General features: G+C 42.7%; 1 protein-coding gene across 1 annotated transcript in view; it reads right to left on the reverse strand.

Annotated features, from left to right (window-relative positions):
- The window catches only part of LOC139409916 (matrix metalloproteinase-17-like), a 98,741-nt gene extending 83,226 nt beyond the window's left edge, over positions 1 to 15,515 (reverse strand). The window contains exon 1 of the mRNA XM_071155329.1: positions 14,886 to 15,515. Coding sequence (XP_071011430.1) covers positions 14,886 to 15,122 — 237 coding nt within the window. The 5' untranslated portion in view covers positions 15,123 to 15,515. The remainder of the gene's footprint in view (positions 1 to 14,885) is intronic.
- Between the last annotated feature and the right edge of the window lie 532 nt (positions 15,516 to 16,047).

The following is a 16,047-nucleotide window of genomic DNA, read 5'->3' on the forward strand; positions in this document are numbered from 1 at the left end:
ATGGCATTGTGTTGTGTGACAAAACTGCACATTTTAGAGTGGCCTTTTATTTTCCACAGCACAAGGTGCACCTGTGTAATAATCATGCTGTTTAATCAGCTTCTTGATATGTCAAACCTGTCAGGTGGATGAGTTATCTTGGTAAAGGAGAAATGCTCACTAACAGGGAAGTAATCAAATTTGTGCACAAAATTTGAGAGAAATAAGCTTGTATGGAACATTTGTGTAATCTTTTATTTCAGCTCATGAGACATGGTGCCAACACTTTACATGTTGTGCTTATATTTTGGTGTGTATGTGTATGTACAACTATGTGTGTGAGTATTTATGTATGTGTCTGTATGTAATTCATGGCCAGGAAGGTAAAGACTAGTGGCATAGTTTAAGCTGTGAGCCTCCTTGACAACACATTGAGTAACACAACCAACTGGCCTTGAACCCACACACACTTAAACCACATACAAAAAAATCCTGACAATGGATATTACAAGCCCCATCATGCCACAGGATAAACAAACTTTTCATCCTGCAAGGCAGACAGTGTGAAAGTTTCTACTGCTATTTTCACACGCAAGGATGTTACAACCCCTAGCTGCAACAAACTGCATTAGACACACTAGCAGTTTCCCCAGAAAAGGTAGGAAGTGGAACATCACAATAACACAATGAAAACAACATTTCAGAATTGCCCCGGGTGGTGAAAAGTGCATCACAGTGTTGGGTGACGAGGACTTACTGTGACATAAAGTTTTCCTGTGTTACCTGAGTACAGGGACTGTGCCAGCAGCTTTCAGAGTGGGTGGAATGCCAGGGGGCGCTAGAATGGCAGGGCCGAAGACAGTCTACATAGTCTAGATAGTGTGTGTCTTGTTCATGGAGAGAAATGGAGAGAACACAACACCTATGGCCATGAAACAGCACAACAATGTCCCACTGTGAATCACCGTCAACCAGTGATGGAGAAAAGGCTATTTTCAGAGGCAAAGACTTCACCAAAGACTTTTGAATGAACAAAGTTAAAACAAGTACTGCTGAAGCAAAAAACTCTTAAATTGAAAATGGACAACCAATTCTGAAGAAATAAGGTGAGGCAGGAGATTGTGTTTTGGTTGGAGAATGAGGGGACACTAGCTGCTACCTGGCACCCCTAGACAGGATTGTTCTTAGAAATTGTGCCAAAGTTCAAACTCCACCAACACTCCCATTAATAAAATGGTCTGGACTCAAATAACCCACATACTGTGGCATTACAGCACTGTGTGCATGTGTGAGTGTGGGTATGTGTGCGTGTGTGAAAGTGTGCGTGTGTGTATGTGTGCGTGCGTGTGTGTCAGTGATCCAATGTATGCAGTGGCCTGTGAGTTCCTCTTGCTTGGCTCATGCTAAATTAGATCTCATTTGCCATGCTGGATGGTGAGGAGGAGTGCCCATATAGAGCTTAGCTGGCATGGTAGGAAGGGTGGGTAGTGATACCACCCCACACAGCAGCACCCACTGATCACAGTAGCCATCTCACTAATGAGACTAATGACTGTTAATTAGCTATTCAGTCTCCTCTCTCCCTAAATCCCGTCTTCATGTATATGAGTCTGTGACGCCACACTGGGACCATGGGGCTCGCCTTATTGCAGGGCCTGCTGTCAAACCCCAGCCCCAGACACTTACCCCTAGGCAGAGCAGGGAGATCTAAGAGGACAGAAACATGAATGTAACATTCATGAATGGCAGTCTGGCAGCAGAAAGCAGTGGGCTACGGGACTCTATGACAAATGCGACTAGCAAATTAATAGAATGTCTGCTTATGTGTTCAATTATAAATATATAATTTAACACTTCACACGGCCTGTTTACACACTTCCATAAGTTATCGCAAACCATATTCATCGACTTCAGATCGTTCCACAAAAACAGGGAAAATCTTGAGTGTTTATTTTCGTGTGAATCCGGAGGATTTTTTTGTGGGACTGTCTCCCGGTCAAATGTATTTATAGTCTGACATATTGGCACATGGTGAAACAGAACCATTTCATTAAAGCAGTGTATTGGTAAAGTGGAAAAGGTGGTTAGGGCTGCGGGATGCAAACCACAGGCAGATGGAGGAGACAATTGATCTGGAGAAATTGAGAATAACACGACGCAGAGCACAGTAAGCCTGTTCTCTATTATCTTCACCTTGCGCTGAAAATCCTGACTTAGTCCATCATAAGATTCTACTGAACAATGAGAGAGAGCACACAAAAGTAGAGGATTCAGCTGGGTCCCCATATTCTTGGACTGGGGAAGGAAAAGGAACAGTCATGCCACAAAAGACACGGAAGAACAGAACCTCTCTCTCTTTCTCCGAACTCTTCTTTTTAGATGCAGAGGTAATTATACTGAACAAAAACGCAACATGTAACAATTTCAATGATTTTACTGAGTTACCGTTCATATAAGGAAATAAGTCAATTGAAGTAAATTCCTTAAGACTTAATGAAAGGATTTTACATGACTGAGCAGGAGCGCAGCCATGGTTGGGCTTGGGAGGGCATAGCCCCATCCACTTGGGAGCCAGGCCCAGCCAATCAGAATCAGTTTTCCCCCATGAAAGGGCTTTACAGACAGAAATACTCCTCAGTTTCATCAGCTGTCCGGGTGGCTGGTCTCAGATGATCCCACAGGTCAAGAAGCCGGATGTGGAGGTCCGGAGCTGGCATGGTTACAAGTGATCTGTGGTTGTGAGGCCGGTTGGAAGTACTACCAAATGATATAAAATGACGTTGGAGGCGGCTTATGGTAGAGAAATTAACATTCAATTATCTGGCAACAGCTCTGGTGGACATTCCTGCAGTCAGCATGCCATTTGCATGCTCCCTCAAAACGTAACACATCTATGGCATTGTGTTGTGTGACAAAACTGCACCATTTAGAGTGGCCTTTATTGTCCGCAGCACAAGGTGCACATGCACTTCTTGATATGACACACCTGTCAGCTGGATGGATAACAAATTCTGGAATCTTTTATTTCAGTTCATGAAACATGGGACCAAAATTGTACATGTTGCGTTTAGATTTTTGTTCAGTAATAGATAGGAAAATTGGATATTGCAGAGCTGAACATGGCAAGGTTTTACTTGTTTACCAAATGGAACAGTGCATGCATGAATACAGGAACAAAATACTGAACATAGGTTACATCCTGGAATTACATAATAGTCATTTAATAGGATCTCTTTGGGGCGGCAGGTAGCCTAGTGGTTAGAGTGCTGGACTAGTAACCGAAAGGTTGCAAGATCGAAACTCCGAGCTGACAAGGTAAAAATCTGACAAGGCAGTTAACCCACTGTTCCTAGTTCATCATTAAAAATAAACATTTGTTCTGAACTGACTTGCCTTGCAAAATAAATAAATAAAAACATGCTCTTAAGGTGTCTTTGTGTAAGGAAGGACTCTTGGTCACTTTAAGGGCATTATTGTGCTGCTCATATTTCCGTTCCTATACTGCACATGGGCTATTCCCAAACTGGGGTACGCCAAATAAAAATGTGATTCACACTACAGTGAAAATGGTTAACTTTGTCAAAGCAAGGCCCCTGAACTCTTGTGTATTTTCTGCAATATGGGCAGCGACCATAACGCTTTTACAAAGTATTGACACGTTTTTTTGAATTGAGAGACGAGCTTAAAGTTTTCTTTACTGACCATAATTTTCAATTGTCTGACCGCTTGCATGATGACGAGTTTCTCTCACGACTGGCCTATCTGGGTGATGTTTTGTCTTTCCTGAATGATCTGAATCGAGGATTACAGGGACTCTCCGCAACTATACTCAATGTGTGGGACAAAATTGAGGCTATGAATCAGAAGTTGGAGTTCTTCTCTGTCTGCATTAACAAGGACAACACACAGGTATTTCCATCATTGTATGATTTTTTGTGTGCAAATGAACTCAAGCTTACGGACAATGTCAAATGTGATATATTGAAGCACCTGAGTGAGTTGGGTGCACAATTACGCAGGTACTTTCCCGAAACGGATGACACAAACAACTGGATTCGTTATGCCTTTCATGCCCTGCCTCCAGTCCACTTACCGATATCTGAACAAGAGAACCTCATCGAAATTGCAACAAGCGGTTCTGTGAAAATTTTCTTTAATCAGAAGCCACTGCCAGATTTCTGGATAGGGCTGCGCTCAGAGTATCCTGCCTTGGCAAATCGCACTGTTTAGACACTGATGCCCTTTGCAACTACGTACCTAATGTGAGAGTGGATTCTCGGCCCTCACTAGCATGAAAACTAAATACAGGCACAGACTGTGTGTGGGAAATGATTTAAGACTGAGACTCTCTCCAATACAACCCATTATGGGTTATGTGCATCCTTTCAAGCACACCCTTCTCATTAACCTGTGGTGAGTTATTCCATTTTTTAATGAACAAATAAGGTTCAATATGTAAGATGGCAAAATAAAGAGCAAAATGATTGATTATTATTATATTATTATTTGTGCCCTGGTCCTATAAGACCTCTTTGTCACTTCCCACGAGCCGGGTTGTGACAAAAACACACTCATTCTTATGTTTAATAAATGTATTGTATAGTGTGTGTGTGGTGTCAAAAAAAACAAACATTAGAGAGTGCGCTGCCCCTGGTGCTAGAGGGGGTACGCACCTGGAGATTGAATGCTTGAAGGGGTACGGGACTATAAAAAGTTTGGGAACCACGGCTGTATATAAACATAGAAGACACCCTACTGTGACCCTGCTATAAAGTGCACCAGCTTCATTCTAGCTGGGCTCGGCCCATTACGCCTGGTCGATGTACCAATAACGGCCCCTGAGATCAGCGCCAGGCTGAAATCAAATTAATAATGGCGCAAAAAAAATTATGGAACTGATGACGCGGCACATTACTTAATGAGCGGCCAACCATAGAGGTCATATTGACTTGTTGGGTTATTAAATGCCAACCGGCTTCCAGTTGCATCACTATGCATCTTCCCAGGGATGAGTTTCTGTGCCAAAGCCATAGAGGGGATTGAGAGAAAGAGGGTGGGGAGAATGGGAGAGAAGAAGAAAAAGGGAAGTGCAGGTTATTTAAATGAAAGTCATAGGGAGTTGAGAAAGAGTGGGAGAAGAACGAGATGGCAAAGAGAGAATGAGAGTAAGATATTGAGCACCTCTTGTATCACAACATAACATAGTGTCTACATCAAACATTTTATACCGACCCCCTGTATAGGGCTATAATCGACTGCAACACTGTTATAAAGATCAGAGAATGAACCAATCAGGAAACAAAAATCATGCCGCTTCTGTCGCTGTGAATAAGCTCATCTTCAGCTTCGGCTCTGGCTTTTGGGAACTAACCATCCCATTCCATCTGAAGGGAAGAGCTCTTTAGCAGATCTGTGGACTTTTCTACAAAGCCAGTGAAATGTATGTGAGTACAGGAATACCTAAAAGCCACAAGCAGCGAAGAGGTTAAAGCATAAGCCCATTTCTATCCCTGCTGATATACACTATTCTCTGAGCAGATTACATTTTCCAGTGTGACTTACAATGTTGTTGTCTTACTCAGAGGCAGTAATCCATTTATTGAAAATCCATTTTGACTGAAGCCAGTGAGGTGAGGAGTCCATATCAAGGACACAGCGAGGGGCATTACCTTTAGTTGGCTCCCTACTGAGCCAACCCAGTCCACACAGGGATCCTGCCTGCCTTCTCCACCTAGAACATTTCTCATAGACTGATACAGGTTTGTGACGTGGTGGTTTTGCACTTTGAATGGGCTGTGAGAAATCTAGAGAAGCAGTGTCAATCAAGGAGTAACTTATTTTCTTCTGAACTTCTTTTACACAGCACTTTAATTCATTACGTTTTCATTAAGACATTCATACAGAGAATAGACTCACCTCTCTTTGTCTCCCACGGGCTCTGCTGAGAGAAAATCCTGTCAATAACTAATTGTTGCACTAATGAGGACCTATAGATGCAACCTTGAATGTAACAATTACTCTCCAATACTGTATGTGTGGTTAAGATGATTTTCATCACAGACTGATTACTCTCACCTAATAACTCAATACAATTCCATTCCCTGATCCCATCAGCCTCTCACGTTTGTAAATGAAACATAATTCCATTAGCACTAGAAGACCTCTGAAAACAAGCTGCTAGCTAACCCAGCCTGGTCCTTCCTTCATTCTTCCGTAACGACCAGCAGAGGAATGGGGTCTCGTCATGAGAACATTAAACGGAAGACGTGCACATCAAACTCACCAAAATGATTTCTCTGACGTTCCTTGCATCTGAAGAAGCTTTTTCCCTTCCATTTTTTATCTCCTCTCCTTCATCTTGTTAATAACTGACAAATGCTAATGAGAGCCAAACGGCAGGATAACCTGCTGCGTGGCTCAGAACAACATGGAAAATGAACAAACGTATTAAAAGCCAAAGGGGGCTGTCAACCACATCCACAACTGGTTGGCTTTTACATTCATTTGGCCTGCTTCCTCAGAGTGGGAAGTGACTGCTTTACTGACTGTTCTGACTTCACATGAACGTATTATGCATGCATACCACACATATACACACCCGGACATGTGCATATACTCCAAATACACACAGTTTCTTTATTCTGCTAATTTCTGCAAGCAATCTAAGAGGACCTCTGTTGTTGCTTTGGCATTTCCTTGATAGTGCTTTAAGGTTATGCATTGCCAGAATGGCTGGCTGGCCTCTGGGTTATTTTGAGCTGCGACAGGCAAGCCAGCGCAACACCAGAAACCACAGTAATTACAAGAGTTCCGTGGTCCTTTGGATGGTGATGGTGACTATTCCTTTGATCTGAGATGGGACAGGGAGAGGGGGGACCCCTTTGGATAACATAAGACAGGGTAGCATATGGAGGTGATTTGGGGTTTTCAATATGGTTGCCTTGGAGTGGAGCAGCTTTGTTCGTAAACCTCAGTTTAAAAAATCCTTGTGAGCGAATGGAGAAAACAGAGATTGATTGCAGCTCTGTTGCAGAGAAAAGTAAATCCCGTTCCATCACCCACACAATGTGATCCATTACTACTGTCTGCCATCCTTTCTGGAATTTGGAATTTCCTTGAACATCTCTTTTTTTGATGCATTCAAGATTACAATGGCTTGCAATAAATCTAGAGATTGCAACAGCTTTCTGGCCAGTGAAGTATTGTTTCTCTGATCATAGTCAATGTTGCTCGGAATATTATGAGATAATCCAATTTGGTGGGTGTAAATGTATGTATGCTTATGTGGCTGTTCGGCGTGTGGTCGCTTCACAAGAACAAACTTCTTGATTTTGTTATCTTATACTGCAAAGTATCTTGATCTACCAAGGGTCTGTATATGTCTGTCTTCATGTTGATTGACAGGGTCAGGATGAGGTCAGCACAGCCGCCAAGCAGGAATCCCAGAAGGCAGAGCTGGGATTCCTGCCAATGAGGTGTCAGGATCTGCAAAACCTCACGGATAGGACCTTTAATGCTGTCCTAAACCCTTCAGCAAATCTGACAATATCCTCAAGAACCTACAGTCGGCACCGTAATACACTTGAACAAGGAAGGGATGACAGGTTGGATATGGAGGGATTGGAGGGCTGTCTTAGATCTCACTTTCTTTCTGAGTGGGTATGGCTGTACTATATCACACATCTGAGTGCCTCTCTCTCTTTCTCTCCCTCTTTCTCCGTACCGTAATATTCTCTCTTGCACTGTGGCCTCCTCCCCCTAGACATTGTTCCTGAAATAATCTCCATTCCCCAAATCTGAGCCCCCACGTTACCGTGCAATGGATGTGAGGTCACAGGCATCCACAGTGCCTCCTGAAAGTAGGACAGAGGTGCTAAAAGTGGACTGCATTGGAACCAGAGGATTGTGAGAAAGAAAAGGCAGACCAGACTATTATTATTAAAATGCCACACAATTTTGACCTAGTCACATAACTCAACACACTTTAGTCAAGACCAATGTTCCCTCAAATTCTGATCGACACAGCAAATTTCAGGTTTGCTGAGAGCAAACTTGTGAAAATTCCTTTGCAACATCCGGCATGAGTTTACTGTGAACACGGAGGCTGTACGTGCTTAAGTTACAGTTTTAACAGTGGCCTAGTAGGCTACTGTGGCTATTTGATCATAATGTAGGCCTACCAGAGGGGCCTACCATCAAAAAACGATGGAGAAAATGCATCCCATAACATTTCAACATGGAAATAGCTGTTCTATCATTCAGCCTACAGTAGCAGCCAATGTGTAGTGTTCAATGTAGGCCTACATTCCATGAGACTTCTGAAAAAACACGCAGGGCTTGACATTAACCTGTTTATCTACTTGTCCTTCCGACAAGAAGGTGACTGAAAATGTTGTGCTGTTTGATGCAAGAAACCACTTTACAAAATAAAATGCATTATTATTCCCATACCATTATTACAGAGAATCAGACAAATTATGCTACCCTCTGCCTATTGCTACTTAGCTTATTCAAGCCTGATTCAAAATACAACACTGCCCCTTTAAGATGAAAAAAAGCTCTTTATCCGACTCACTTTTCAAAGATGTCTACAAACGTACATGTTTGTGCTCTTGTAGGAAGCAATCACTCCCCCATTGCTGACTACAAATTATTTATAACTGGGCTAATAACTCACTAACTAGTAAAGGATATGAATAAAATGTGCACACATGGCTACATGCAGCTCTCGCTTTTATCTCAAAACAAGTGCATCTACTCACGACCTCTCTTGCCCAGATGGCACTGTGAATGGCACAGATGTATATATGACAATGGCAGTAGTGTAAAGTACTTAAGTAAAAATACTTTAAAGTACTACTTAAGTATTTTTTGGGGGTGTCTGTACTTTACTTTACTATTTATAAACTTGTACTTTTATTTCACTACATTCCTAAAGAAAATAATGTTTACTCCATACATTTTCCCTGACCAGGGTGTCATCCCCACTGCCCCTGATCTGGCAGACTCACTAAACACAAATGCTTTGTTTGTAAATGATGTCTGATTGTTGGAGTGTGCCCCTGGCTATCCGTAATTTAAAAAACAAGAAAATTGTGCCATCTGGTTTTCTTAATATAAGGATTTTTTTATTATTCAAACTTTTACTTTTGATACTTAGGTATATTTAAAACCAATTACTTGTATTGGGTGACTTTCACTTTTGCTTGAGTCATTTTCTATTAAGGTATCTTTACTTTCACTCAAGTTTGACAATTGGGTTCTATTTCCACCACTGGGCAATGGTCTATTTCCAAATACTGTAGGCCTACTGCAGCTCTGATTGGTTATGCCGCACCGGTCTGTAGAGTATGGGCTGAACGAATCGGAGTAGTATTCTATTGCATTGACACGGACGACTGTGTGTCAATGCAACAGAATCCTACTCTGATGCGTTCTGCATACAACAAAATCTCTTGCATTGTTTGTTTTGTTTCGGTATGTTGCATTAAAAGTGGCTAATTTTGCGTTGATTCGATCACAATTCCCACAGTAAAGGGAAACGTTAATAGTGTTAATGTCACGACATCCGCCGAAGTTGTTCCCTCTCCTTGTTCGGGCGGTGTTCGGCGGTCGACGTCACCGACCTTCTAGCCATCGCTGATCCATTTTTCATTTTCCATTGGTTTTGTCTTGTCTTCCATCACACCTGGTTCCAATCCCATCAATTACATGTTGTGTATACAGTCAGAGAACTGGCAGTGTAGTGCCAGGACAACAACCTCTCCCTCAATGTGAGCAAGACAAAGGTGCTGTACGTGGACTACAGGAAAAGGAGGGCCAAACATGCCCCCATTAACATCAATGGGGCTGTAGCAGAGTGGGTTGAGAGTTTCAAGTTCCTTGGTGTCCACATCACCAACGAACTATCATGGTCCAAACATACCAAGAGGGCACGACAAAAATGTTTCCCCCTCAGGAGTCTGAAAAGATTTGGCATGGGCACCCAGATCCTCAAAAGGTTCTACAGCTGCACCATCGAGAGCATCCTGACCGGTTGCATCACCACCTGGTATGACAACTGCTTGGCATCTGACCGCAAAGCGCTACAGAGGGTAGTGCGAACGGCCCAGTACATCACTGGGGCCAAGCTTCCTGCCATCCAGGACCTATATAATAGGCGGTGTCAGAGGAAAGCCCATAAAATTGTCAGAGACTCCAGTCACCCAAGTTAATGACTGTTTTCTCTGATACAGCACGGCAAGCGGTACCGGAGAACCAAGTCTAAGACCAAAAGGCTCCTCAACAGCTTCTACCCCCAAGCCATTAGACAGCTGAACAATTTATAAAAATCGCCTCCGGACAATTTACATCAACACCCCCCCCTTGTACACTGCTGCTACTCGCTGTTTGTTTGTTACCTATGCATAGTCACTTCACCCTCACCTACATGTACAGATGACATCAACTAGCCTGTACCCCTGCACACTGACCTGGTACCGGTAGGCCCTGTATATAGCCTCGTTATTGTTATTTTGTTTCTTTTTATTATAACTTTTTTATTTTAGTCTACTTGGTAAATACTTTCTTCTCCTTGAACTGCACTGTTGGTTAAGGGCGTGTAAGTAAGCATTTCACGGTAAAGTCTACACTTGTTGTTTTCGGCGCTTGTGGCAAATAAAGTTTGATTTGATTTGATGTTGGTCACGACTACAGCTGACGAGGACAATTAAATAAAAACTTCTCTCTCCTCTCCACAGGTGCAAATCTCTCCCCAAAGCATTAGTCCAGAGAGACAGTTCCTTCCCAGATGCAGAGACAATTTTGATTTCATGTGGGCCCCTTGTCTAAGTGGTGAGACAGCTTTTTTTGTTTGGTGTGCACTTTGTTGTGCCTCTGTTTGATTGCTCCTTTCAGAGCCACACTAACTCCTACCCATTTTCCTTAACCCGTCAATCAATCCCTATTTTCCATCCCTCTCTTGACGACGCATCTCTGGTTAATTGGAACAGCCAGGTGTTGGTGAAGGAATGCATCCTATCTATAGAGTTCCAGAGGAGAAGCACTATAGGTGGGACAGAGTGAGCTGAGAGAAAGTGACACGGCTGGACTGTGTGGTGCTCAAGGGGGGAGTGTCCTAATGAGGGTGGCTGTGCTGGTGTGCCTGGCGGGGCTGTGTGAGATATTTCTGGGAGTGGTATCCTCCTATCCTCTCCACTCCATTGAAGATGGGACCAGATGGTGCTGTCATATTAAAGAAATTTCAGCAAAATGAGATTCTCCACTTTAGGACAGAGACAAGCTGGTGAGGTATGGTCGTTACCATCCTGCCTATCTCCAAACAGGATAAAAGAGTCAAACAGTATCACTTCATATCTTCACACATTTCACTCATTTCAGCCAGAACCATTTCACACTGTTTCTCATAAGAGCTGTGACTAAATTTAGGGTGTGATAACAACTCCAGTTTTGCAAAAGAGGTTGTTTTCTCTCTACTGCAATTCATTGTGAATACATGTCCTATACAATAGTGATTTGCTGGCTGATTAGAAATGCAGTGCTCCCTCAACTGGACTATATGCCATCTAAAGAGAAGTCTGAGAGCTGTGAGAGTTGTCCCCTGGGGAGCTAGGGCTCTCAGTACCAGCAGACTGAAAACCATATTGGAAAAATTATATGATGGGCAGAAAGCATATAGTGCTGATTAGACCTTTTATGTGTCCATTTGAAGTATGTTGTGAAATTGCATATTGGACTGTGCATGTGATGTACAATTACAATAATCCCGACATCGAGACAGTGTGTCTCTGGTGGGCTGTCTGAAGGGGGGCTGTCTGAAGGGGGGCTCACCCCAAGCCCCTGGTGCATTGTAGTCTCAGACATGGTTCTGCTGAGCAGGGGAAATGGCCTCTCAGTGAGCAACACACCCACCTGCCCCATGCAAACCTTACTTTAAACCCAGCCGGCCACAGAAGGAGGCGAGATGGGGTGGCATTCCAGGGGACAGAAGTCTTTCAAACTGTCTGTCAGGGTATTGACCAACATCCTCCTGTAGTGGGAACGTCTACGTATTGTACGTTAAATCGTCTGTGTAATCACCTGATCACATCTCTGCTGTAAAGCATGTGTTGTGGATGGACTGGTTGTGCAGATTGATCCCCTCTCTAAACCCTCTGCTTCCTTGCTGTGCCACACTGATAAGGTTCAGTCATTTGCCAACCTATTACCCGCTGAGCTGGTCAACTTCTGCACTGACACATCCCAGCAATGGTGCCAGCAGGCCCTGGTCCACACAGTAACACCTGAGCAATTAGAGTTTCCACTGTGTTTAATGTGTCAGCTACACGGAGCAGCTTTGCTAAATGTGCGATCTTACAGCACCTACACCACTCACTGGGCTCCAAGAGGGTCATGTGGAGGTCAGCACAAGAAAAAACCTTTGTGTGACCCTTGTTTATGGGCTATCCCTGAGAAAATATCATATTCTGCCCCTACAGCCTCCATATTAGAGAATTAACTTTGAAAACTAGGGAGGAACAGCTACATATTGTGTGTTGTGAGTTTACATGAGGTAGAGAGAGTGATAGAGACAGAGAGAGAGAGAGAGAGAAAGAGATTACTGTTCGTTTTTATTGTTTATTTCACCTTTGTCTATTATCTATTTCACTTGCTTTGGCAATGTTAACACGTTTCCCATGCCAATAAAGCCCTTGAATTGAATTGAATTGAGAGAGAGAGAGAGGTGTTTGGGGTGGGGTGGGGTGGGTAGGGTAGGGTAGGGTAGGAGCAGGACAGATTACTGTAATGCTGTACAAAAGTATTTTGGGGATGATAATAATCCTCTCATAGAATGGGCAATCATTATAAAGCTTGGATAGTGTTTATTGAATACAAGCCTGAATGAGAAAATATAGATTTTACTCTGATAATACAGTCTAAATCAAATAGCTTTGGGCAACTTCTTTAATGGGTAAATGAGGGCCATTTAGAGAATTTCTCAACTCTCAACTAATTCAATGCTTTGATTATTAGTGTAAATGACCTATAAACAGATTATTTGGTTGATTTTTTGTCAACTACCTGAGAGGCATGAGCATCCTCGCCATCGTTTCACCATCATCCGTGGCTCCTCTGGCGAGCAGAAATATTGAACCACTCACTAAAATGCAATTTCACACAGTAAGACATGTCTTCAGGGGTCACTTCTCCATGAGCCCCAAAAGCCTATGGTTCCATGATTACACACTTGGGCGATATTGTGTTTGAAATCTGCTAACATTTTGGTAGCAAATTCTTCTCTCACCTCTCCACCCTAAGGCGATGTGACAGTCATGATTCTGATTTGTGTCTTTAAATCTTCAAAGCATTCATACAAGGTTATGTGGCATGTGCATAAATGTGTCCACACAGCAGGGTCTCATAGACTAGACGTAACATATAAAACTACATCCGGGACACTCAAATTAGTATGATATGCTACGCTTGGTATAGTTACATAAGACAGATGTGTGGGCGTATAATGCGAACGTCTAGCAACCCAAAGGTTGCATGTTTGAATATCATCAAGGACAACTTTAGCATTTTAGCAACTTTTCAACAACTTACTACTTTTTAGCGACTTTGCAACTACTTAGCATTTTAGTTAACCCTTCCCCTAACCCAGGGTTTCCCAAACTCGGTGCACGATTTGGTTTTTGCCCTAGCACTATACAGCTGATTAAAATAATCAACTAATCATCAAGCTTTGATAATTTGAATCAGCTGTGTAGCATTAAGGCAAAAACCAAAACATGCACCCCTTGGGGTCCCAAGGAACGAGTTTGGGAAAAGCTTAACCCTTTTAGCTAACCCTTCCCCTTTATCCTAATGCCTAACCTTAACCCTAACCCCTAACCTAGCTAACTTTAGCCAGCTAGCAAACTTTAGCTTTAGCCACCTAGCTAACGTTAGCCACAACAAATGGGAATTCGTAACCTATCATATGTTTTGCAAATAGGAACATATTGTATGTTTTGCAAATTCGTACCATATCATATGAATTGTTATTCTTCACATATGATACGGAATGGATGATGGACATACACAAATGAATAAACCCCATACAAAGGTACATTTCATACTCGAAATTACATACAGAGTGAAACAAAATGCTCTGAGACCAGGTTACATATAATTATGACACAGGAATTGTAGGATACATCACATTGTGCAAGTGGACACGGATAAATACTGGGATGGATTTATACGTAATTCCTGTATTTATCCTTACTTTAAGATTTATTACAAACTGTACAGTGCTATAGAGAACCATGCAGAGCTATTTTCTCTCAAACGAGCTTGGCATCTAGCCTATACATTGACCACTGACAGACATTAAGGGAGCAATCGCTCACATAGAATAGCCCATGAAGTATGCCCAAATAATTATCATAAGCCTACCATAAAATATGTACCCAAAGTGAGACTGGTTTCACAGAACATTTATTTAGTATATATTAGGCAAACGCACCGGAGAAACTACAGGACACACGATAGTCTACTCACTCCCAATTATGCATTATCTTCCCTACTTCTGTTTCTAAATGATTGAAGACAATAACTAGGTTACAACTAAATGCGACGTTTCCCCATCACTGCCATGCCATGGACTATAAAGCAACCTATTTGATTTCTCAATGTTTACTGAATGCGCAGGAGTTAGTTTACAATTACACACCAAAGATGGCATCATGTTGATATGCTGATGATGAACTATGAGGTAGTTAATTTCAACAGCCCTACATGTAGGCCTATGTGGATAAAAGTTCAGCTATATTATTCCAGAAACTGCGTAGGCTACGTTTTTAACCCATAAAAATGTGTGTCCACTGCAGTTGCCTAGGTTCAAAGATTCATTGTAAAAGTGTCGAAAGACTATAGGCTCTTACCACCCCCATGTCCATCTGCTCAGCCGTCAGAGAGGGTGCCGCTCGAGCCTGAGATAAAAACCAAAACATAGGCAGCAGGAGCATCTCTGGGGAAATAATCCAAACGCGCCGCACGGACTTCCATTTACGAAAAAATTGACACATCATGCCCTGCCACTCGCTGCTCATGCAGCGCTCAGACACGGGTCCCTGCCCCCGCACCACCAAATAAATCACCCAGGTCCGGATCCCTCGCATCCGTTTCCAAAACGGAATGGAAGAGAAGTCTACCTCACTGTTGCGCGTAAACACATGAAACACATATCACACAGAGCCGAAGATGCCAATAAAAAACATTGAGGAATTTTGCAGTTAGTTTCCACCAAGATCCGCGTCCTGAAAAAACATTTCAGTCATAGGCTATTGCTGTTCCTCAGTGGACCACATTACGCCGACAATTATTTACAAAGACATATAACTTATATTTCCCGGCATAGGAGTATGTAGGCTATTTATCTCAGAATGTGCAAGATACCCACGGGGCAAAGAAAATGAATCCGTTCAATTAATATCCCCGCTGCAACACTGCAATACCGGCAAACGGAGGTAGGCTTGCGCTCCCTGCGCGGAGCATTGGAAACTGAGACTGACGCACGGTGAGAGAGTGGAGAGGAATTTAGCCAGGGATGGGAGGAGAGAATAAAGGCGCCTAATTCAGTCCACATAGAATGGGCATAGTATTGAGTCTATGTCGCCCTTTTAATTTTGTGACCTCGGTTTCAGAGTTACAGGTGCACCAGTGTGCATCAGACAGACATGCACAGTTTGGAGATGTCTGGCATCTCTGAATAGATTTCTTCGAATGAAAACAATGTTAGTCCACAGGTTAAAATGTAGGCCTATATCATTAGCCAAAATAAAATTATAGAGGTGAAACCCATAGTTAAATGGCCATGCCTAACGCTGAGATTTTATAAAGGCATACTCATAGGCTATAGTACCTGGTGATGTTGCAAAGTTACTTAGTTATGAAGCAAGCTTACAGTAGCTTATGTGGAAACAACGATGTGTAGAGGGTTAGGTAGGCTTTAAGCTTAGCATGGGCGAGGTGCTAGGTTAAGTGTATGGGGAGAACGTTCTCTGGGGGACTGTTGTCTAGTTCCCTGTAAGTTACCAGGATGTC

This window comes from Oncorhynchus clarkii, chromosome 5, assembly GCF_045791955.1.
Source record: "Oncorhynchus clarkii lewisi isolate Uvic-CL-2024 chromosome 5, UVic_Ocla_1.0, whole genome shotgun sequence".
Classification (NCBI taxonomy): Eukaryota; Metazoa; Chordata; class Actinopteri; order Salmoniformes; family Salmonidae; genus Oncorhynchus; species Oncorhynchus clarkii.